At 37.3% G+C, this 23,463-nt stretch overlaps 4 protein-coding genes across 4 annotated transcripts; all 4 read left to right on the top strand.

Annotated features, from left to right (window-relative positions):
• The first annotated feature begins 985 nt into the window (after positions 1 to 985).
• LOC128564340 (olfactory receptor 5D13-like) lies at positions 986 to 1,930 on the top strand. The gene has a single exon (XM_053559837.1). The coding sequence runs from the start codon at positions 986 to 988 to the stop codon at positions 1,928 to 1,930; it is 945 nt and encodes a 314-aa protein (XP_053415812.1).
• An 8,677-nt stretch (positions 1,931 to 10,607) lies between these two features.
• LOC128564339 (olfactory receptor 5D13-like) lies at positions 10,608 to 11,543 on the top strand. Its single transcript, XM_053559836.1, has one exon. It carries the CDS (start codon positions 10,608 to 10,610, stop codon positions 11,541 to 11,543), a length of 936 nt encoding a protein of 311 aa, XP_053415811.1.
• Positions 11,544 to 16,905: 5,362 nt separating this feature from the next.
• LOC128564338 (olfactory receptor 5D13-like) lies at positions 16,906 to 19,524 on the top strand. The gene is made up of 2 exons (XM_053559835.1): positions 16,906 to 17,819; positions 19,437 to 19,524. Exons 1-2 carry the CDS (start codon positions 16,906 to 16,908, stop codon positions 19,522 to 19,524), a joined length of 1,002 nt encoding a protein of 333 aa, XP_053415810.1.
• A 2,994-nt stretch (positions 19,525 to 22,518) lies between these two features.
• Positions 22,519 to 23,463, top strand: LOC128564337 (olfactory receptor 5D13-like). Its single transcript, XM_053559833.1, has one exon. It carries the CDS (start codon positions 22,519 to 22,521, stop codon positions 23,461 to 23,463), a length of 945 nt encoding a protein of 314 aa, XP_053415808.1.

Here is a 23,463-nt window from a genome sequence, read left to right as displayed (position 1 = left end):
CATGCCGCTATAGCATTGTTATCTCTTTGAATGTTTTGCTACTCTTTATCCTTTATAATCTTTGGTTCCAAATTATTCACTGCTGTGTTAGTTCTATTAAAGAGCACAGACTTGCAGAATGATGGAACTGTCCAATAAAATTTTCCACAGCACTGTAGAAGAATTTTCTATTCATCCTAAAGAAAATATAATAGTGGCCCCTTTCTCGTGGTTTCACTTCCCGTGGTTTCAGTTATTTGTGGTCAATTGTAGTTGGGAAAAATAAATGGAAAATTCTAGAAGTAAACAATTTATAAGTTTAAATCATGCCCCATTGTGATGAAATCTGAAGCTGTGCATTTTACCTGGGGCGCGAATCATCCCTTTGTCCATCCAGCTTCTCCAGGTGGCACGTGCTTCCTGCCCCTACACTGATCGAATGTAGCTATCTCATGGTGCTTGTGTTTAAATGACCCTTATTTTATCTAATAATGGCCATAATGTGCAAATATGGTGATTCTGCCATTTTTTAAATAACTGGTTGATTATTAATTAATATTGTTAATCTATTCTGTGCCTAATTGATAAAACTTTATCATAAGTATGTATGTGTAGGAAGAAAACATAGGATTGTGGATTTGTTACTATCTATGGTTTCAGGCATCCACTGTTGAATCTTGAAACCCAGTGGATCCTGGGGGAGCCACTATCCTTTAAGTCTGTCACTCAGCGTCAACTCCAAAACCTAATTCCTCACTAAGAAGCTGTCTAACCTCTACGTTTCATTGGTCTATACATGCCTCAGTTTTCCTACATAAAAATTATGGGAAACTTGTTTTGATCATGCATATTATTTTTTTCGATAATGCATATTATTATTTGGGTATCTAAATTAATAAGTTTAACATTTTAGCACAATGTCTGACACATAGTAAATATTATATTACTATGATATACTGATAATTATTATTTTTATTTTCATTATTTCAGATTTTTTTCAACAACAATGCAGTTAGGAGAAGCAAATCAGAGTTCTGGTGCCACCTTTACCCTCTTGGGCTTCTCTGAATATGCCGACCTCCAGGTGCCCCTGTTCCTGGTGTTCCTGACCGTCTACACGGTCACTGTGCTGGGGAACCTGGGCATGGTTGTGATCATCAGGGTCAACCCCAAACTCCACACCCCCATGTACTATTTCCTCAGCCACTTGTCCTTTGTTGACTTCTGTTATTCCACCACGGTGACGCCCAAACTGCTGGAGAACTTGGTTGTGGAAGACAGGACCATCTCCTTCACGGGCTGCATCATGCAGTTCTCCTTTGCCTGCATATTCGTGGTGGCGGAAACCTTCATGTTGGCCGTGATGGCCTATGACCGGTTTGTGGCCGTTTGTAACCCTCTGCTCTACACAGTGGTCATGTCCCCAAAGCTCTGTGCATCCTTAGTGGTGGGGCCCTACACGTGGGGAATAGTCTGTTCCCTCACACTCACCTATTTCCCTTTGGTATTATCATTCTGTGGCTCTAATATCCTCAACAATTTTTTCTGTGAGCATTCTGTCATCATCTCTGTCTCCTGCTCTGATCCATACACTTTCCAAGTCTTTTGTTTTGTCATCGCCATGTTTGATGAGGTCAGTAGCCTGGGAATCATCCTCACTACTTATATCCTCATCTTTGTCACAATCCTGAGAATGCCTTCTGCTGGTGGGCGCCAGAAAGCTTTCTCCACCTGTGCTTCCCATCTGACTGCCATCACCATTTTCCATGGGACCGTCCTCTTTCTTTATTGTGTACCCAACTCTAAGAACTCATGGCTCATAGTCAAAGTGGGTTCTATATTTTATACAGTCATTATCCCCATGCTGAATCCTTTGATCTACAGCCTGAGGAATAAAGACGTGAAAGAGAGTGTCAGGAAATTAATGAATTGCCCAACACAATTTTGTTAAGTACTTTTATCTCCAAAAGAAATCAGATTTCTTATGTGTAGGTGCATTCAGTGGTTCCAGTACAGGGGATCATTCAAATTATTTAGTCAGTTCATTAGGAAGTTTTAAATCTGTTGTAATAAAAATGTATTTATTGTTTGATTTTTATTCCTGTTAATATTTTAAAAAAATAGCTGTGAATGATATGTAAAGTGACACAAGTGTTCTAAGTGGCATGGATATCGCCTCTTAAACTATTTATGTCCACTCAGAATCTCTGCTGTGACCTTATTTGAAAGTCAAATCTTTGCAGATGAAATAGAGTTAGGACTGACATGAGATCATGATGGATTAAGGTGAGCCCTAAATCCAGTGAGCATGTCCTTTACGTGAGACAGTAAAGGACACCGCAGACATACTGAGGGAGGAAGGCCTGGTGAGGACGGAAGCAAGTTGACAGTTTGTCGACACATAATGGAGCCGAGAAAGAGTTCTCACCGTGTTCCTTCTGAGGTAACGTCATCTCGCCAGAACCTTGATTTCAGACTTCTGTTCTCAAGGAATGTGGGAAAGAAATTCTTATTTTATAATGCCACAACATTGGTCATAATTTTTATGCCTAGCCCTAGGAAACATATCCAACAAGAAAATATGAGCTCATAAACACTTAATCTCTCAAAATTATATATTGCTATGGAAAATCTTTTTTTAAAGGTCCTTCAACTTAATTTTAGTAACAAGAATGTCAGAATTATAGTGCAAATTCAAAAACAAACTAACAAAACATGACAACTCAATAGGGGTATACATTTGGATGAATTCGTATTGACAGTTGTGGCCCTGTCTCTGGGAGCCTACCATATTCTTTTTTCCTTTGGTTCCCAAGGAACTTCCCTACACTTATTATAGCTGTGGGAAAGGAATTTTCCCCATCCTGACAAGAGTAAAGCCATTTTAGGAGGGAGCTAGTGAGAGAAAACAGGCCAGAATAAACTACATGGTTACAATAACCCCTCTGCACACTTCTAGAATGCCTAAAGGCCAGTGCTCATGGGAAACAATAGAACAGTAACTTTCCCCCTGCCCTGTCTGCCACGTTCCCCTCCACAGAAGGGAGTAACTTCAAGGTTAGCTCTTGGTGCAAAGATCAGTCTTTCTACAGAAGAGAATGACTCCCCTAAAAATCCCCTCCCACATTACAGCTATACTGAGAAGCCTAGTAAAAGCCTTCCAAGACTGTGTGACAGTAAGATGACTTCTGGTCAGACTTCTCTCTGATTTTTCTCTTGGATCCCCGGACTGGCCTCCTTTTCTCCTTGGGCACTGTCTCCCCAACAGTACCCCTTGAATGCCTCAGTAGTATAGAAAGTAATGTTAAACATGGTGGTGAATCGGAAGTGTGATTGTTGATTTTTAGGTGGTGGTCATGAAAGATTATGAAGGGGAAAAATAACAAAAACATCACCTATTAAATTCACAAATCTCACAGATCAATTTGTAAAACTTTATTTTTAAAATTATATTTGTTAAACAGTGGACATTATGATACACTTCAGAAACAGTTTCCATAATTTTCATTTTTTAAAGGTTAATAATTAGTAGATTACACTTTTTATCTTCATAGAATGATTTTTTTCCTCCTAAGAATGGTTGTGATTTCAATAGCCTTTAAATTGATTATTCATGTGTTTGGCTTAATCCAGTAACTAACTGAATTACATAAAAAGAATCAAGATGTTATTTCTGTATTAGTTTGTGATCCTACCAGCAATTTAGAAGTGTTCCCTTCTCTCCTCATCGATGCCAGCATCTGTAGATTTGGGACTTTGTGATATGGGATAATCTTATTTGAGTTAAGTGATAATGCAGAGTGATTTGATTTGCATTTCTCTGATGATTAAAGATAATGAGCATTTTTTTCATGTGTTCTTGGCCATTTCGTTTGTCATTCTCAGAGAAGTTTGTGTTCAAATCTCTTACCCATTTATAGAGGGGCTTGTTTGCACTTTTCTTATTGTTTAATTTGAGTTCTCTATAGAGTCTAGTTATCAGGCCTTTGTCAGTTTCATAACATTGAAAAGTCTTCTCCCATTCTGAAGGCTGTCTGTCTGCTTTGTTTGTAGTACACTTAGCTGTGCAACAGCTGTTTAGCTTGATCAAGTTCCAGTTATATATTTTTGGAGTTGCTGCAGTTGCCAGGGATGTCTTCCTCATAAAATATTTCCCAGGCCAACATTTTCAAGCATTTACCCACACTCTCTTCCAGAATTTTGACTGCTTCATGTCTTAAATTTAAATATTTTGTCCAAAAAGAATCAACTTTTGTCAGTGGTGAGAGATGTGGGTCCAGTTTCATTCTTCTACATGTGACTAACTAGTTCTCCCAGCACCAATTTTTAATTAGGGATTATTTTCTGCAGTGCATGCTAAAAGTGGACCATCCATTTGATCCCACAATCCCATTACTACCCTGTTTCCCTGAAAATAAGACAGTGTCTTATTTTAAGGAGTGCTCCCAAAGATGCACTAGGTCTTATTTTCAGGGGACGTCTTATCTTTGCTGTAAGTAGGTCTTATTTTCAGAGGATGTCTTATTTTTGGGGAAACAGGGTAGGTATCTACCCAGGAGAACAAAAATAATTTCACTACAAAGACATTTGCACCAGAATGTTTATTGCAGCTAAATTCATAATTGCCAAGCTGTGGAAGCAGCCCAAATACCCATCAACCCATGAATTGATTAACAAACTATGATATATATATATGTGTGTGTGTATATATCCTGGAATCCTATTCAGCCATAAGAAAAGATGGAGACTTTACATCTGTTATTTTTACCTGGATGGAGTTTTAACAATTCTTCTTAGTCAAGTATCCCAAGAATGGAAGAAAATAATCCAAAGTACTCAATATTAATATGAAAGCAATTTGGAGTGTTCATGAAGTTAAAGTTCAATTTACTATGTTAAAGTATTTTAAATTGTACATAAGATTTATGTCCACCTTATATATAAACAATTACATGCCTATATGAATGATGAAACACAAATATAGTGTAACAAGAGGGAGCAAAAAGGAGGGAGAGGGGATGGTGATCTGGGGGAAGAGTGAGGGTAATTGGCAGAATCTCAGCTAATGTGCACCATGAGAGAATGTTCAACATGCCTGCTGGGTGAAGGGCTCTCCTACTGCTTGAGCTTTACCTTGGAAGTGAGAACAATGAAACCTACAAATCCATACTGTCATTTTTACTTGAAATAAAAAATAAAAATAAAAAACTAATGAATGCCATGCAGGAAGACACCATCACACGTTGATATGAACACAGCTGTGAGACACCGACATCTCAAGGTTATGAAACCTTACCAAGCTGTTTGTACAGGGCTGCCCATGTAAGTGGTGGCAAGTTTTTGAACTTAGTTGCCAGACCTCTGTATTGTAAGAAAAGCTTTTGCTTTTCTCCCCCTACCCACAAAGGAGATGTTATTTCTATTTATCCCTTGCTCTTCATGGTTTGCTCATCGAGTTTCCTCGGGACGTGCACTATCCAACAATATCCTGATATGGTTGGATATTGTTGCTTGACATCACTTGAATGATTAAAGATTAGTTGTTTTCCAGAGTTACCATGTTCATATCAAATAAAGCTTAGTTTCAACCTTATATTTTGAAGGTACACCACCAAACCTTGTCTTATATATGTGAGCAAATAGACAATTATAAAACATAAAAGAAAACAGAATTTGTATTCTCTTCTTTTATAGAGACAGAGTCTGACTCTGCCACCCAGGCTTGAGTGTCATGGTATCAGCTTAACTCATAGAACCTCAGACTCCTTGGGTTCAAGTGATTCTCCTGCCTCAGCCTCTTGAGTAGCTGGCACTCCAGGAGCCCACCACAATGCCTGGCTAATTTTTCTATTTTTAGTGGAGATGGGGTCAAATTTTGTGTTCTTAATTTCTGTTACTTGTAAATCATGGATCACAAATAACGCTAGCATAATTCTGGTCAATTACTAATGAAATATAATATATACTTTTCAGATAATGTGACTCAAAGCCTGTTCATACCAGGGAATGAAATAAAAACTTACAATTTTGACTTCATTACGGATTGTGTTTGTGTGTGTGCATATGGTGTTATGCTCCTTTAAGGATGTCAAACAGACACCCTTCCTCTTTAAAAACATGTATAACCAATTCAGCATTACAAATCATTGTCCTTCAGAATAAATTTCTTATGCACTTTCTGGTATATTAACTTGTATGTGGGAAAAGGGTGAGTTCTCACTGATCTTTGGTTTCATAATGAAAAAAGAAAGAAGATGATAAAGGATAGAATAGAAAAATCAGAAAAAATCCATTTTTTGTTTACTTTTAATTCATTAAAGTATCTTACAAATGGTCTGTATTTCCATCAAGTCAAGGTTAATCAAAACGAGTGATTTTCAAACGTTTGTATGCACACACATTATCTGGAAACATTGCCAAATGCAGATCCTGGTGCAGCAGACTCCCCGTGATGCTTCTGTCACTGGACCTCAGACCACACTCTGCAGAGCCAGAATGAAAACACATATGTATTTTTATTTTGGATAAAATCCAGCTGGTGTAGAATCACTAGAGATGGCTAAAACAGACTCACTTTTACTTCTTTCTATTGACAATAACTTCATTTTAATTATCAACTTTTAATAATTACACAGATTTTAAGCTTGGCAGAGTGAGTGACTTGGTCATATTTAGAAGGAAACATAAATTACTTTCGCAGGAGTGAATCAATGATTTCATAGACAATGATTGGTATTTTGTGTTAAATGCAAAAGCCAAAATGAACCTGCCATTGTTTACAAACCTCAAGACACAACATACATGCTATGTAGAATCAGAGGTATAAGACAACAAGTATTAACAACAGTCCCCATTTCCTTGTTGCATTCTCATAAATTTCTTATTTCCTTTTTATTTTACATACCATGTTTTTAAAGTGACTTTGTATATTTTCCATGATCAAAAAGCTCAAAATAAATTAGTAAAGTAACTTAAAGAGGCATTGTCACCAGTGATTTAGAAGAAATTATATTCTGCAACATGCCACATAGGAAGGCATTTAGTCTAATGTTGCAGTTTGTATTCCAAAAATAACTAGTACAGTAATCTTCTCTTGGGTCTAAATCCCCCAGGGGATGGAGGTATACATGAAGCTTATATATTGTTCCTAGGAGTCAAAATCAACAACCCAATATTTATCTTTTTTTCCTTCTCCTCCTGCAACCTTTTCATGAGTTTCTCTGGGTATTAAGAAAGAAATATATTCCTGGAACATTCATTGAAATTTATTGTGGATTTAGGTGAGTTGGTTTCAGATGGGTGATGTATTTTATCTTGTGTTATCTTTCTCTCATTTGGGGTACAGTGGAGTCCTGCCATTTTGGAAGTAGAAAACGTTCCATTAGTGTAAAGGTAAAATCTACTGAATCTATCTTCCCAAGGGTTCAGTTTGTTCTGATCTTTGTCCTTCTCTGGAGTATCAATCTCGATTTTTGCTTTCAGGGTATCAACCACATGCCTAGTATAGGACAATCACACTGAAATAATTTAATGGCTATTAGAAAATCAGGAACTTCTCAGAATCATGCAGAAAGAAAAGAATAATCATAAATTGATAGTGAACAGAATGTGCCATAACATTTTCCTTTCCTGATAATATACAGATAAATCTACAAGAATGTAGAAAATATTGCTGGTTTAAAAAAAGGAACACGACTATCCTGTGACAATGTTTTTCATCTAAGGCTTTATTTATTGCAAATTTTTCATCAGTGTATTAGAAAAACAGTATATTCCAAGTGAAACATAATCAAAATCAAATAGGCAAAAAAATAAATGAGCATGAATGCATTATAAACTGAGAATACTGGTGTGGATAAAGAAGGTTGAATACATGGAGTAGCTAGGGTAGGGCTCTGGGGAAAACCAACCACAGAAATTTACATTTGATAAATAAAGTCATAGAGAACAACTGAAGTCTTCAAATCCATGATTGGCATAAAAACCACAAAACACGAGGGATGAAGAATCAGTGATCTCCCACAGGGTAGGAGCACTACTGGGAAGTTGGCTGTGTCTTTGCTCCCATAATCTACTGCAGTAACGATGATGGTTTGGTAAATCTTCCATAGGCACAAACCTGAGATGAGAAACAGAGCCCCAGAAAGAGTCAGATGATTGTGAGACAGCGCAGCAAAGGGAAAACGGAGCAAATTTATTGAAGCTCTTTGTGAATTTGGAGTAAGGGGGAGCAATGGAGATCCAAGAAAAAGAGCTGAAGTCAACTTTGGTGCTTTCATCTTCACCCACATGGACATTGCTGCCCACTTTGGTCCTTAATGTGTTTTCTAGATGTTTTATGATGACAGAGGGATTGTCAAATCCACTGAATTAGTCATAAAACTAAAAATTAAAGCTGTTGGAATGGGGTAGCCTGCATTTTCTGGACTTTGCAATTGTCAGCATCTGAGCTGAATTCATTGGCATCGTTTCTCAATGCAATTCTTACGTACTTATGAAAAACGTACGATCCAATTGCTAGTATCATCATCTTACTGACAAAGCAGTGCAAAGGACAGAACCGGGCGTTGTGGCGGCGCCTGTAGTTGCAGCTACTTGGGAGAGTGAGGCAAGAGAATCACTAAGCTCAAGAGTTTGAGGTTGCTGTGAGCTGTGACACTACAGCACTCTACCAAGGGTGACAAAGTGAGCCTCTGTCTCTAAATAATATAATAATAATACTAAAAGTGCAAAGAACAAAGCCCGAAATTGAAATTAAATCTACGTTTGCAGAGCTTATGCTTCCTTCACTCTGCTGGTGTCATCAGCATTTTATCATTCCCTTTCCCCCATAAAGAAAGTTCATTTAATTTTATTTATTTGATTTTTACTGTCATAAATAGTGTCGAGCTGTGAAGGAGATGATAATTTCTTTCCTCTTTGAACTGGTGAGACATAAATGATATCTTCATTTATGTGATTCATACTCAGAGTCTTTTATTAATGTGAACATTGCAGAGTTGTGCTTGGTATTGATTCAACTTAATTTTAGAACCATTATTAAATAATTAATGACAACTTGAATACTTGTGCTTTTTCTAAATAACATTCCCAATGTAGCATAGTTTGTGAGACTCAAAATTAGATGATTACATATATAGGTTCAATCAAAAGCCTCTTCAGTACCTAGGGTGGCCAATGTTCCTATCACTGGCGCATTGGAGGATCCTTATGTAACCACTGTGATTTTTACCATATTCTTCAGCTTGCTCTCAAGAACAACAAAAGGGTTGGACAAATCACTGTTTATATTACAGTTTAATTCACAGTTTCTGTGGATATTGTAATACACTGGCATAGAGAGCCAATTTAAAAATAATAAGTCAAAAAGCAATTAATAGATAATGAGCAAGGCCTCTGGGGGTGTCTGTTAAGAGCATCAGAGAAACTGAGAAAGAACTTAAGTAGGAAAGAAAACAAAAAATTGAAAGGAACATGTCAAAATACACCTTCATTGTCTAATCAGGATGATATGTTATTTAAGCAAAGAAAATGTTTGCAGTATAAGAATGGAATCAACAGAAAGTTTTCAGGTATACAAGGCTATATTTCCTCCAAGGCCTAAACATATTTTACAAATTCAAAAATTCCTTTGATGCCTCAGACAAGCTGCCTTCCGTATGATCCACAGACTGAGCATCTGCCGTGTAGCTACGGCTCCGCATCTCTTCGGTTGCTCTTGTTCCATTATACTACATTTATATGCATCGCTACATGTATAGTCCTAAACACTATGGACTTTCAGAATGAGGAAACTGTGAACATAACGCTTTCACAACCTTGTAAAAGAATTTTCTATTCACCTGAAAGAAAAAAGAAAGAGTAGTACCCAGTAAGCCATGGTTTCACTTCCTATAGTTTCAATTACCTGTGGTTAACAGTGGTTGGAAAAAATAAGTGAGAAATTCTATAAGAAGAAAACAATTTACATGCATTAGATTATGTCCCATTTTGAATAGAGTGATGAAATCTCACAGTCTACACACTGCCTGGGACATCAATCATCCTCCTGTCTCCACTCAATCCCCTTAGTTACTTAGAAGCCATCTCTTTTATCTGATCAAGTTTTGCTATATAATAGTGCCTATGTTCAAATTAGAAAAATAGTTATGCTGACATGGTGCTACTATAATTGGTCTATTTTATTATTATTTATTATTGTTAATCTCTTACTGTGCCTATTTTACAAAACTTTCTTAGGGGTAAGTATATATAGGAAATATCATGGTATTTACGGTTTCTTACAATCTGTACTTCAGGCATCCACTGGGAATCTTGAAACACATACCTAGTGGATCCAGAAGGTCCAATATAGTTCAAGTTCTGCCCCTCAGGATCAACATCACAATCTTGTTCCTCACTAAGAATCAACCTCAAATAAGTTTTTTAATGTAAATAAGGCCCAGTTTGCTTATATAAAAGTTATGAGGTCACTTGCTCTTATAAGGCATAATAATGTTATTTGGATATCTAAATTAAAATGTTCTGATGTTTTACCACAATGTCTAGAACACAGTAACTATTATAGTATAATTATATCAGATAATTATTGTTTATATAATCATTATTTTAGATTTGATTCAATAATCATGATATCTGCAGAAGGAAATCAGAGTTCTGGATCCAACTTTATCCTCTTGGGCTTCTCCGAATATGCTGACCTCCAGGTGCCCTTGTTTCTGGTGTTCCTGACCGTCTACATGGTCACTGTGCTGGGGAACCTGGGCATGGTTGTGATCATCAGGGTCAACCCCAAACTCCACACCCCCATGTACTATTTCCTCAGCCACTTGTCCTTTGTTGACTTCTGTTATTCCACCACGGTGACACCCAAACTGCTGGAGAACTTGGTTGTGGAAGACAGGACCATCTCCTTCACGGGCTGCATCACGCAGTTCTCCTTTGTCTGCATATTTGCTGTGGCAGAAACCTTCATGTTGGCCGTGATGGCCTACGACCGGTTTGTGGCAGTTTGTGACCCTCTGCTCTACACAGTGGTCATGTCCCCAAAGCTCTGTGCATCCTTAGTTGCTATACCCTACATGTGGGGTATATTCTGTTCTCTGACACTCACCTGTTTTCTCATGGGACTATCCATCTGTGGCTCTAACATCCTCAACAATTTCTTCTGTGAGTTTTCCGTCATCATGTCTGTCTCCTGCTATGCCCCCTATATCATCCAAGTTCTTTTTTTGGTCATTGTAATATTTGATGAAGTGAGCAGCCTGATAATCATCCTTACTACTTATGTTCTCATCTTTGTCACTATCCTGAGAATGCCTTCTGCTGGTGGGCGCCAGAAAGCTTTCTCCACCTGTGCCTCCCACTTAACTGCCATCACCATTTTCCATGGGACTGTCCTCTTTCTTTATTGTGTACCCAACTCTAAAAACTCATGGCTTATAGTTAAAGTGGGTTCTGTATTTTATTCAGTCATCATCCCCATGCTGAATCCTTTGATCTACAGCCTGAGGAACAAAGATGTGAAAGAGAGTGTCAGGAAGTTAATGGACCACCCAACATAATTTTGTTAAGCACTTCTTATCCCAAAAGGAACCAGAATTATTACATTGACATGTGTTCAACGATTCTGAAAGAGGGGACGATTCAAACTATTTAGTGAATTTATTTGGAACAGGTTTAAATATATTGTATAAAAATGTATTTGACTGCCTGATTTTTATTCCTGTCAATATTTAGAAAAAATAAATGCTGTGGGCCGTATGTGATGTAATACGTGTTACAAGTGGGATGCATATTGTACCTTAACAATATGTGCCCTCACCAGAATCTTGGAAGTGACTTTATAAATAAAGTCTTTGGAGACAAAATTTAGTAATGACTGAGATGAGATGGTAGTGGAGTGAGGTGATCCCTAAATCCAATGAAGGTTACTTTATGGTAGGCAGTAAAGGACAACATGGATGTACAGAGGGAGGAAGGCCTGGTGAAGATGGGAGCAAATTGGCAGTTTGTTGACACATACTGGAGGCAAGCAAGAGTTCTCCTCTTGTTCCTTCTGAGGTAACATAGTCTTGCCAGAACCTTGATTTCAAGAATTGTGAGAAAAGAAACTTCTATTTTATAAAACCATCACATTGGTCATAATTTTTGTACGAAGGCCTAGGAAACATATCTAACAAGAACATATGAGCCCATAAAACCTTAGTCTCTCACACTTATTTATTGTCATGGCAAATAATTTTTAAATGTCCTTCAACTTAATTTTAGTAATAAGAATATCAGACCTATAGTGCAAATGCAAAAAAATGACAGCTTATTCCTTCAAATGCATTTGGAAGAATAAGTATTGATAGTTGTGCCACTGTCTCTGGGAGCCTACCATGTTCTTTGTTCCTTTGTCCCCAAGAAACTCCCCTACATTTATTATAGCTGTGGGAAAGGAATCCTCCCACCCTGACAAGAGTAAAGCCATTTTAGGAGGGAGCTAGTGAGAAAAAGCTGGCCAGAAACTAACTGCATCAGCATAGCACCCCCCTCCCCACACTCTTGGATGCTTTAAGGCCAGTGTTCCTGGGAAACAATGGAACGGTCAGTTCCCACCTGGCCCTGGATGGCTTCAGAGATAAGTTCCTGGTCCTAGTCACAGAAGGGAGTAACTTCAAAGTTAGCTCTTAATGCAAAGATCAGTCTTTCTACAGAAGAGAATGACTCTCCTGTTGAACCCCTTGCACATGACAGCTACACTGAGAAAGTTAAAAAAAAGCTTTTTGAAGTTGTGTGAGAGGTAGCTGCCTTCTGGTCAGACTGTTCTCTGCTTTTTCTCTTAATAAAACTTCTCCTTGATTCCCAGACTGGCCTTCTGTCTTTCTTGGGTACCATCACCCCAATCGTACCTTAAAATGCCTCAATAGCATAGAAAATGATCTTGAACATAATGCTGAAAATGAGATATAAATGTTGATCTTATGTGATGGTCCTGAAAGATCGCCAAGAGGAAAAATAATAAAAACATCACCTGTCAAATTCACAAAATTCAAAAATTCATTTGCAAAACCCATTTTTTAAAATTATATTTACTAAAGCAGTGGACATCATGATACATTGCAGAAGCAATTTCCATAATCTTGTGTTGCTTCTTAAGGTTAATAATTAGTAGATTACACTTTTTCTCTGCACTGAATGATTTTTGTTCTCTAAAGAATGGTTGTGAATGTTCCAATATTCCAATAGTCTTTAAACTGATTATTCACATGTTTGGCTTAATCCAGTGACTGAGTTACAAAAAAAAAAAAAAGAAATCAATATATCATCTCTGTTTATCATGGTTTGTTCACAAGTTTCCACAGGATTTACCATGTGTAGGCACCTGATGCTGCTTCACATCACTTGAGTGATTAAATATTAATCGTTTTCCCAGAGTTACCATGTTCCTGTCAAAAGGAGCTTAACTTCACCTTATTATTGGAAGGTTTATGATTAAACCTGGTCTTATATTTGTGAGGAAACAGACAATTATAAAACATAAAAGAAACAGATTTTGTATTCTTTTCTGAGACAGAGTCTGACTCTGCCACTCAGGCTGGAGTGTCATGGTATCAGCTTAACTCACAGCAACTTCAGACTCACGGGTTTAACTGATGCTCCTGCCACTGCCCCTTAGGCACCTGGAAGTACAGGTGTCTGCCATGATGCCACGTTAATTTTTCTATTTTTTGTAGAGATGGAGTAAGATTTTTTTATTCGTACTTTCTTTAGTTGTAATCAGGTATCACAAGTAACTTTACCATTATTCTGGCCAATTACTGATGAATAATATTGTACATTTTTCAGATAATGTGAGTCAAGTTTGTTGACTTGAAATAAAAACTTACAACTTTTATTTGATCATGATTGAGTTTGTGTGTGTATAGTGTTATGTTACTTAAGGATGCCCTTCCCCTTTCAACACATTTGTAATGAACTCAGCATTATCAATCATTACCCTTGAGAATAAATTTATGACATGCTTCCTGGTACATTAACTTGCATGTGGGAAAAGGGTGAGCTCTCTTTGATCTCTGGTTTGTTAATGAAAGAGGAAAGAGGGTAATAAAGAATAGCACAGAAAAATTAAAATAAATATTTTTATTTGCCTTTAATTCATTGAAGTATCTTATAAATCATCAGAATTTCCTTCAACTGAAAGGTAATCCATTTGAATGATTTTCAGACTTTAGTGTACATGCAAGTCATCTGGAAACATCAAATGCAGATCCTGGTGCAGAGGATCTACAGGGAAGCCGTCATTCTGCGTTTCCAGTAGACTCCACATGATGCTGCTGTTACTGGACCTCAGACCACACTCTGCAGAACCAGAATCAAAACACATATGTATTTTTATTTTGGATAAAATTCAACTGGTGTAGAGTTTCTAGAGATGGTAAAAATAAACTCCTTATTTCTACTTTCTTCTATTGACAGTAACGTGATTTTAATTATCATAAATGTCATAAGCTTTGAAGAGTGGCCTGGTCATATTTAGAAGGAAACATAAATCACTTGCAAAGAAGTGAATCAATGATTCCAATTATAATAATGAGTATTTTGTGATAAATTCAAAAGCCAGAATGCACATGCTATTGTTTATACATCTCAAGACACAACACACATGCTACGTAGAGACAGAAATACAATACAGAACATAGTAACAGCAGTCACCTCGTCATTGCTGCGTTCTCATCCATTTGTTATTTCCTTTGTGTTTTATTACAGTCACCATGTTTTCTAAGTGAATTTGTATATTTTCCATGGTAAAATTTCAAAATAAATCAGTAAAATAAAGTTAAAGAGGCATCGTCTCCAGTGATTTAGAAGAAAACAGGAAGGCATTTAGCTAATTTCTCAGTTTGTGTTTAAAAGTAACTAGTGTAGTAGTGTTCTCTTGGGTCTAAATCCCCAAGGCGATGGAGGTATACATGAAGCCCAAATATTGCTCCCAGGAGTAAAAATCTACTTACCCACTCTTTATCTTTGTTCTTTGTCCTCCTCATACCTTGCCATGAGTTTCTATGGATATTAACAGAGGAATATATTCCTGGAAAATTCCTGAAATTTATTATGGACTATTGCTCTATTTACTAACTTTAATATTAATACCTAAATTGTAGTGGAAACTTTCTTGGATACTACAAGTAAATAAGAACAGGATCTTCAGGTGAGTTGGTTTCACATGGGTAATGTATCTTATCTTGTGTCATCTTTCTCTCATTTGGGGCAGAGTGAAGTCGTGCCCCGTTGGAAGTAGAAAGCTATCCATTAGTCTAAAGGTGAAAGTTACTGAATCTATCTTCCCAACAGTTCAGTTTCTTGAGTTCTGATCTCTTTGTCCTTCTCTGGTATATCAGTCTCGATTTTTGCTTTTGGGGTATCAACCATGTGCCTAGCATAGGCCAATCACACTGAAATAATTCAATGGTTATTATAAAACCAGGAACTTCTCAAAATCATGTAGAAAGAAAAACATTGAAGGCATAAATTAATGTGAACAGAATATGCCATGGCATTTTTCTTTCCTGATAATATACCTGTAAGTCTACAAGAATGTAGAAAATATTTCTCGATTAAAAAAAGGAACACTATTATCCTGTGACAATGGTTTTCATCTAAGGCTTTATCTATTGCAAATTTTGCATCAGTGTATTGGTTAAAAGAGTAATTTTAGGTGAAACATAATCAAAATCAAATAGGCAAAAAAATAAATGAGGATGCATTGTTCGTTATAACCTGAGCATACTGGTGTGGATAAAGAAGGTTGAATACACGGAGTAGCTAGGGTAGGGCTCTGGGGAAAACCAAGTACAGAAATTTGCGTTTGGTAAATTAAGTCATAGAGAGCAACTGAAGTTTTCAAATCCATGATTGGCATAAAAATCATAAAACTTGAGGGATGAAGAATCAATGATCTCCCAGAGGGTGGCGGGAGCACTACTGGCAAGTTGGCTGTGTCTCTGCTCCCATAATCTACTGCAATAATGATGACAGTTTGGCAAATCTTCTATAGGCACAAACCCAGGATGAGAAACTGAGCCCAAGAAAGAATCAGATGATTAGGAGACAGCACAGCAAAGACAAAACAGGGTAAAGGGGAAATAGCCTTAGTTTAACTTCATTGTTAATCACAGGTTTCACCACTACAGAAACCTGTGGTTAAAAATGCTTAGAAAAAATAAGTGAGAAACTCCATAAGAAAACCCATTTATTTGCATTAAATTATGCCCCATTTTGAATAGAGCAGATCTATATCCTGCGTGCGATATGAATTATCCCCTTGTCCAGCGTAAATCCTCTTGGTGGCTTGGCTTAGAAGCCACCTCCTTAATCTAATCACCTGTTGCTGTATGACAGTGCCTGTGTTCAAGTCATCCTTATTTTACTTCGTAAGACCTCTAAAGTGCAAAAATAGTTATGCTGACATGGTGTTACTATGATTTGTCTATTTTATTATTAGTTACTATTGTTAATCTCTTACTGTGCCTATTCTACAAAACTTTCTTATGGGTAAGTATACATAGGAAAAATGATGGTATTTACAGTTTTTTACAATCTGTGCTTCAGTCATCCACTCGGAATCTTGAAACACATACATAGTGGATCAGGAGGTCCAATATAGTTCAAGTTCTGCTACACAGGATCAACATCACAATCTTGTTCATCACTAAGAATCTAACCACAAAGAAGTTCTTTAATGTATATGAGACCCAGTTTGCTTATATAAAAGTTATGAGGTCACCTGCTTTTATAAGGCATAATAATGTTATTTGGATATCTAAATTAAAATGTTCTAATGTTTTAGCACAATGTCTAGAACACTGCAAATATTACAGTATAATTATATAAAATAATTATTATTTATATAACCATTATTTTAGATTTTATTCAACAATCATGATATTAACAGAAGGAAATCAGAGTTCTGGATCCAACTTTATCCTCTTGGGCTTCTCCGAATACGCTGATCTCCAGGTGCCCCTGTTCCTGGTGTTCCTGACCGTCTACATGGTGACTGTGCTGGGGAACCTGGGCATGGTTGTGATCATCAGGGTCAACCCCAAACTCCACACCCCCATGTATTATTTCCTCAGCCACTTGTCCTTTGTTGACTTCTGTTATTCCACCACGGTGACACCCAAACTGCTGGAGAACTTGGTTGTGGAAGACAGGACCATCTCCTTCACGGGCTGCATCATGCAGTTCTCCTTTGCCTGCACATTTGCAGTGACAGAAACATTCATGTTGGCCGTGATGGCCTACGACCGGTGTGTGGCAGTTTGTGACCCTCTGCTCTACACAGTGGTCATGTCCCCAAAGCTCTGTGCACTCTTAGTTGCTATACCCTACGTGTGGGGTATATTCTGTTCTCTGACACTCACCTATTTTCTCATAGGACTATCCATCTGTGGTTCTAACATCCTCAACAATTTCTTCTGTGAGTTTTCCGTCATCATGTCTGTCTCCTGCTATGCCCCCTATATCATCCAAGTTCTTTCTTTGATCATTGCCATATTCGATGAAGTGAGCAGCCTGATAATCATCCTCACTACTTATGTCCTCATCTTTGTCACTATCCTGAGAATGCCTTCTGCTGGTGGGCGCCAGAAAGCTTTCTCCACCTGTGCCTCCCACTTGACTTCCATCACTATTTTCCACGGGACTGTCCTGTTCCTTTATTGTGTACCCAACTCTAAAAACTCATGGCTCATAGTCAAAGTGGGTTCTGTATTTTATTCAGTCATCATCCCCATGCTGAATCCTTTGATCTACAGCCTGAGGAACAAAGATGTGAAAGAGAGTGTCAGGAAGTTGATGAGTCACCCAACACAAATTAGTTAAGCACTTATTACCACAAAAGGAATCTGATTTATTATATTGAGATGTTCAATGATTCTGAAATAGAGGATGATTCAAAGTATTTAGGGATTTTACTAGTAACAGGTTTAAATATATTGTATAAAAATGTATTTGACTGCATGATTTTTATTCCTGTCAATATTTTCAAAAAAATTATTGCTATTAGCCATATGTGTTACAAGTGGGATGCATATTGTACCTTAAAATATGTGCCCTCACCAGAATCTCAGAAGTGATGTTATTTATAAATGAAGTCTTTGGAGATAAAATTTAGTAATGACTGAGATGAGATGGTAGTGGAGTGAGGTGATCCCTAAATCCAATGAAGGTTACTTTATGGGAGGCAGTAAAGGACAACATGGATGTACAGAGGGAGGAAGGCCTGGTGAAGATGGGAGCAAATTGGCAGTTTGTTGACACATACTGGAGGCAAGCAAGAGTTCTCGCCTTGTACCTTCTGAGGTAACATAGTCTTGCCAGAACCTTGATTTCAAGAATTGTGAGAAAAGAAACTTCTATTTTATAAAACCATCACATTGGTCATAATTTTTGTACGAAGGCCTAGGAAACATATCTAACAAGAACATATGAGCCCATAAAACCTTAGTCTCTCACACTTATTTATTGCATGGCAAATAATTTTAAATGTCCTTCAACTTAACTTTAGTAATAAGAATATCAGACATATAGTGCAAATGCAAAAAAACGACAGCTTATTCCTTCAAATGCATTTGGAAGAATAAGTATTGACAGTTGTGCCACTGACTCTGGGAGCCTACCACGTTCTTTATTCCTTTGTCCCCAAGAAACTCCCCTACATTTATTATAGCTGTGGGAAAGGAATCCTCCCACCCTGACAAGAGTAAAGCCATTTTAGGAGGGAGCTAGTGAGAAAAAGCTGGCCAGAAACCAACTGCATCAGCATAGCAGTTGGAATGCTTTAAGCCAGTGTTTCTGGGATACAAAGGAACAGTCAGTTTCCACCTGGCCCTGGATGGCTTCAGAAATAAGTTCCTGGTCCTATTCACAGAAAAGAGTAACTTCAAAGTTAGCTCTTAAAGTAAAGACCAGTCTTTCTACAGAAGAGAATTACTCTCCTGTTGAACCCCTTGCACATGACAGCTACACTGAGAAAGTTAACAAAAACCTCTTGAAGTTGTGTGAGAGGTAGCTGCCTTCTGGTCAGACTGTTCTCTGCTTTTTCTCTTAATAAAACTTCTCCTTGATCCCCAGACTGGCCTTCTTTTCTTCTTGGGGCCATCACCCCAGTCATACCTTCAAACGCTTCAATAGCATAGAAAGTGATCTTGAACATAATGCCAGAAATGAGGTATAAATGTTGATCTTATGTGATGGTCCTGAAAGATTGCCAAGAGGAAAAATAATAAAAACATCACCTATCAAATTCACAAAATTCAAAAATTGATTTGTAAAACTCATTTTTTATGATTATATTTACTTATATTTATTTTATAATTATATTTTTTATAATTATATTTATTTATATAACAGTGGACATCATGGTACACCGCAGAAGCAATTTCCATAATCCTTTGTTGCTTCTTAAGGTTAATAATTAGTAGATTGCACAGAATGATTTTTTTACCTGCACAGAATGATTTTTTTACCTGCACAGAATGGTTGTGGATGTATTGATTCCAATATTCCTTAAATTGATTATTCATGTGTTTGGCTTAATCCTGTGACTGAGTTATAAAAAAAATCAAGATGTCATCTCTGTTTATCATGGTTTGTTCACAAGTTTCCACAGGCTTTACCATGTGTAGGCACCTGATGCTGTTTCACATCACTTGAGTGATTAAATATTAATCATTTTCCCAGAGTGACCATGTTCCTGTCAAGTGGAGCTTAACTTCAACTTATATTTTGAAGGTATATGATTAAACCTAGTCTTATATTTGTGAGGAAACAGACAATTATAAAACATAAAAGAAACAGATTTTGTATTCTTTTCTGAGACAGAGTCTGACTCTGCCACTCAGGCTGGAGTGTCATGGTATCAGCTTAACTCACAGCAACTTCAGACTCATGGGTTTAACTGATCCTCCTGCCACTGCCTCCTAGGTACCTGGAAGTGCAGGCATCTGCCATGATGCCACGTTAATTTTTCTATTTTTTGTACAGAAAGGGTCAGCTTTTATGTTCTTACATTTTTTTAAAAATTATAAATCATGTGTCACACATAACTTTACCATAACTCTGACCAATTACTAATGCACAATATTGTACATTTTTCAGATAATGTGAGTCCAAGTTTGTTGACATTGGGCAAAGAAATAAAAACCTACAACTTTTATTTGAACATGATTGAGTTTGTATGTGTGTATAGTGTTATGTTACTTAAGGATGCCCTTCCCCTTTCAACAAATTTGAAACAAATTCAGGATTATCAATCATTACCATTGAGAACAAATTTATTACACACTTCCTGGTACATTAACTTATATGTGGGGAAAAGGGTGAGCTCTCTTTGATCTCTTGTTTTTTAATGAAAGAGAAAAGAGGGTAATAAAGGACAGCACAGAAAAATTATTTTCCATGATAAAATTTTTAAAATAAATTAATAAAATAAAGTTAAAATGGCATGGTCTCTAGTGATTTAGAAGAAAACAGGAAGGCATTTAGCTAACTTCTCAGTTTGTGTTTAAAAATAACTAGTGCAATAATTATCTCTTGGGTCTAAATCCCCAAGGTGATAGAGGTATACCTGAAGCCTAAATATTGTTCCCAGGAGTAAAAATCAACTATCCACCCTTTATCTTTGTTCTTTGTCCTCCTCATACCTTGCCATGAGTTTCTGTGGGTATTAACAGAGGAATAAATTCCTGGGAAATTCATTTAAATATATTGTGGACTATTGGTCTATATACCAACTTTAAAGTTCATGCCTAAATTATAGTGGAAACTTTTTTAGATACTACAAGTAAATAAGAACAGGATCTTCACGTGAGTTGGTTTCACATGGGTAATGTATCTTATCTTGTGTCATCTTTCTCTCATTTGGGGAAGAGTGAAGTCCTGCCCTGTTGGAAGTAGAAAGCTATCCATTAGTCTAAAGGTGAAAATTACTGCATCTATCTTCCCAAGTGTTCAGTTTGTTGAGCTCTGATCTCTTTGTCCTTCTCTGGAGTATCAAACGCGATTTTTGCTTTTGGGGTATCACCGTGTACCTAGCCTAGGGCAATCACCCTGAAATAATTTAATGGCTATTAGAAAATTAGAAAATTCTCAAAATAATGTAGAAAGGAAGGCATAATAGTCATAAATTAATAGTGAACAGAAGGTGCCAGGACATTTTCCTTTCCTGATAATATACCTATAAGTCTATAAGAATGTAGAAAATATTGCTGGATTAAAAAAAAAGAAGAAGAAAACTACTATCCTGTGACAATGGTTTTCTTTATTTATTGCAAATTCTGCATCAGTGTATTAGAAAAAGAGTGTAATTTTAGTTGAAACATAATCAAAATCAAATAGGCAAAAAAAAATGAACATGTATTATTCATTATAAACTGAGAATACTGGTTTTGATAATGATGGTTGAATACACAAAGTACCTAGGGTAGGGCTCTGGGGAAAACCAAGCACAGAAATTTACATTTGATAAATTAAGTCATAGAGAACAACTGAAGTCTTCAAATCCAAGATTGGCATAAAATCTACAACTTGAGGGATGAAGAATCAGCGATCTCCCTTTGCAGGGCAGGATCACTGCAGGGAAGTCGGCTGTGTCTCTGATCCCATAATCTACTACAGTAATGATGATGGTTTGGTAAATCTTCCAAAAGCACAAACCTGAGATGAGGAACATAGCACCAGAAAGAGTCAGATGATTAGGAGATAGCACAGCCAAAGGAAAATGGAATAAAGGGGAAATAGCCTTAGTTTCACTTCCTGTGGTTTCAGATACCTGTGGTTAACAATGGTTGGAAAAAAAAATAAGTGAGAAATGCTATAAGAAAACCAATTTTTTTGTGTTAAATTATGCCCCAATTTTAATAGTGCAGGTCTACATTCTGTGAATGTGAGTTATCCCATTGTCCAGCGTAAATCCCTTTGGTGGCTTAGAAGACACCTCCTTTATCTGGTCACCTGTTGCTGTATGATAGTGTCTGTGTTCATCTTTATTTTACTTCATAAGACCTCTAAAGTCCAAAAATAGTGATGTAAACATGGTGTTACTATAATTTGTCTATTTAATTATTAGTTATTATTATTATTCTCTCACTGTGCCTCTTTTATAAAACTTTATCACAGCTAAGTATATACGGAAAAGTCATGGCATTTACAGAGTTTCTTAAAATCTGTGGTTCCAGCATCATCTGGGTATCTTGAAACACGTCCCTAGTGGATTATGGGATCCACTATATGTCAAGGTTCACCACTTAGGATCAGTGTCACCATCTAGTTCACCACTAAGAATCTGTCTAACATCAAATAAGTTACTTAATGTATATGTAGCCCAGTATGCTCATATAAAAATTGTGGGGCTACTTGTTTTGATAATGCATATGGTTACCTGGATATCTAAATTACAATTTTCTAAACATTTAGTACCAGGTCTAGAACATAAGTGTACAAGTTAATTTTTATGTTTATTATCATTATTTCAGATCTTAGTCAATGATCATGCAGTTAGCAGAAGGAAATCAGAGTTCTGGAGCCACCTTCATTCTCTTGGGCTTTTCCAAATACACCAACCTCCAGCTGCCCCTGTTCCTGGTGTTCCTGATCGTCTACACGGTGACTGTGCTGGGGAACCTGGGCATGGTTGTGATCATCAGGGTCAACCCCAAACTCCACACCCCCATGTACTATTTCCTCAGCCACTTGTCCTTTGTTGATTTCTGTTATTCCACCACGGTGACACCTAAACTGCTGGAGAACTTGGTTGTGGAAGACAGGACCATCTCCTTCACGGGCTGCATCACACAGTTCTCCTTTGCCTGCACATTTGCAGTGACAGAAACCTTCATGTTGGCCGTGATGGCCTATGACCGGTTTGTGGCAGTTTGTAACCCTCTGCTCTACACAGTGGTCATGTCTCCAGATCTCTGTGCATCCTTAGTGGCAGGGCCCTATGCATGGGGAATAGTCTGCTCTCTCACACTCACTTATTTTCTCTTAACATTATCCTTCTGTGGCTCTAACATCCTCAACAATTTTATCTGTGAGCACTCTGTCATCATCTCTGTCTCCTGCTCTGACCCGTCCATCATCCAAGTGCTTTCCTTTGTCTTTGCCATATTTGATGAGGTGAGCAGCCTAGGAATCATCCTCACTACTTATGTCCTCATCTTTGTCACTATCCTGAGAATGCCTTCTGCTGGTGGGCGCAAAAAAGCTTTCTCCACCTGTGCCTCCCACCTAACTGCCATCACCATTTTCCATGGGACTGTCCTGTTCCTTTATTGTGTACCCAACTCCAAAAACTCCTGGCTCATTGTCAAAGTAGGTTCTGTATTTTATACAGTCATCATCCCCATGCTGAATCCTTTGATCTATAGCCTGAGGAATAAAGACGTCAAAGAGAGTGTAAGGAAGTTGATGAATCACCGAATACAATTTTGTTGA

The sequence above is a fragment of the Nycticebus coucang genome, chromosome 14 (genome assembly GCF_027406575.1).
Source record: "Nycticebus coucang isolate mNycCou1 chromosome 14, mNycCou1.pri, whole genome shotgun sequence".
NCBI classification, from domain to species: Eukaryota; Metazoa; Chordata; class Mammalia; order Primates; family Lorisidae; genus Nycticebus; species Nycticebus coucang.
Note: the sequence above shows the minus strand (reverse complement) of the source record. Positions and strands in the feature narration are given on the sequence as shown.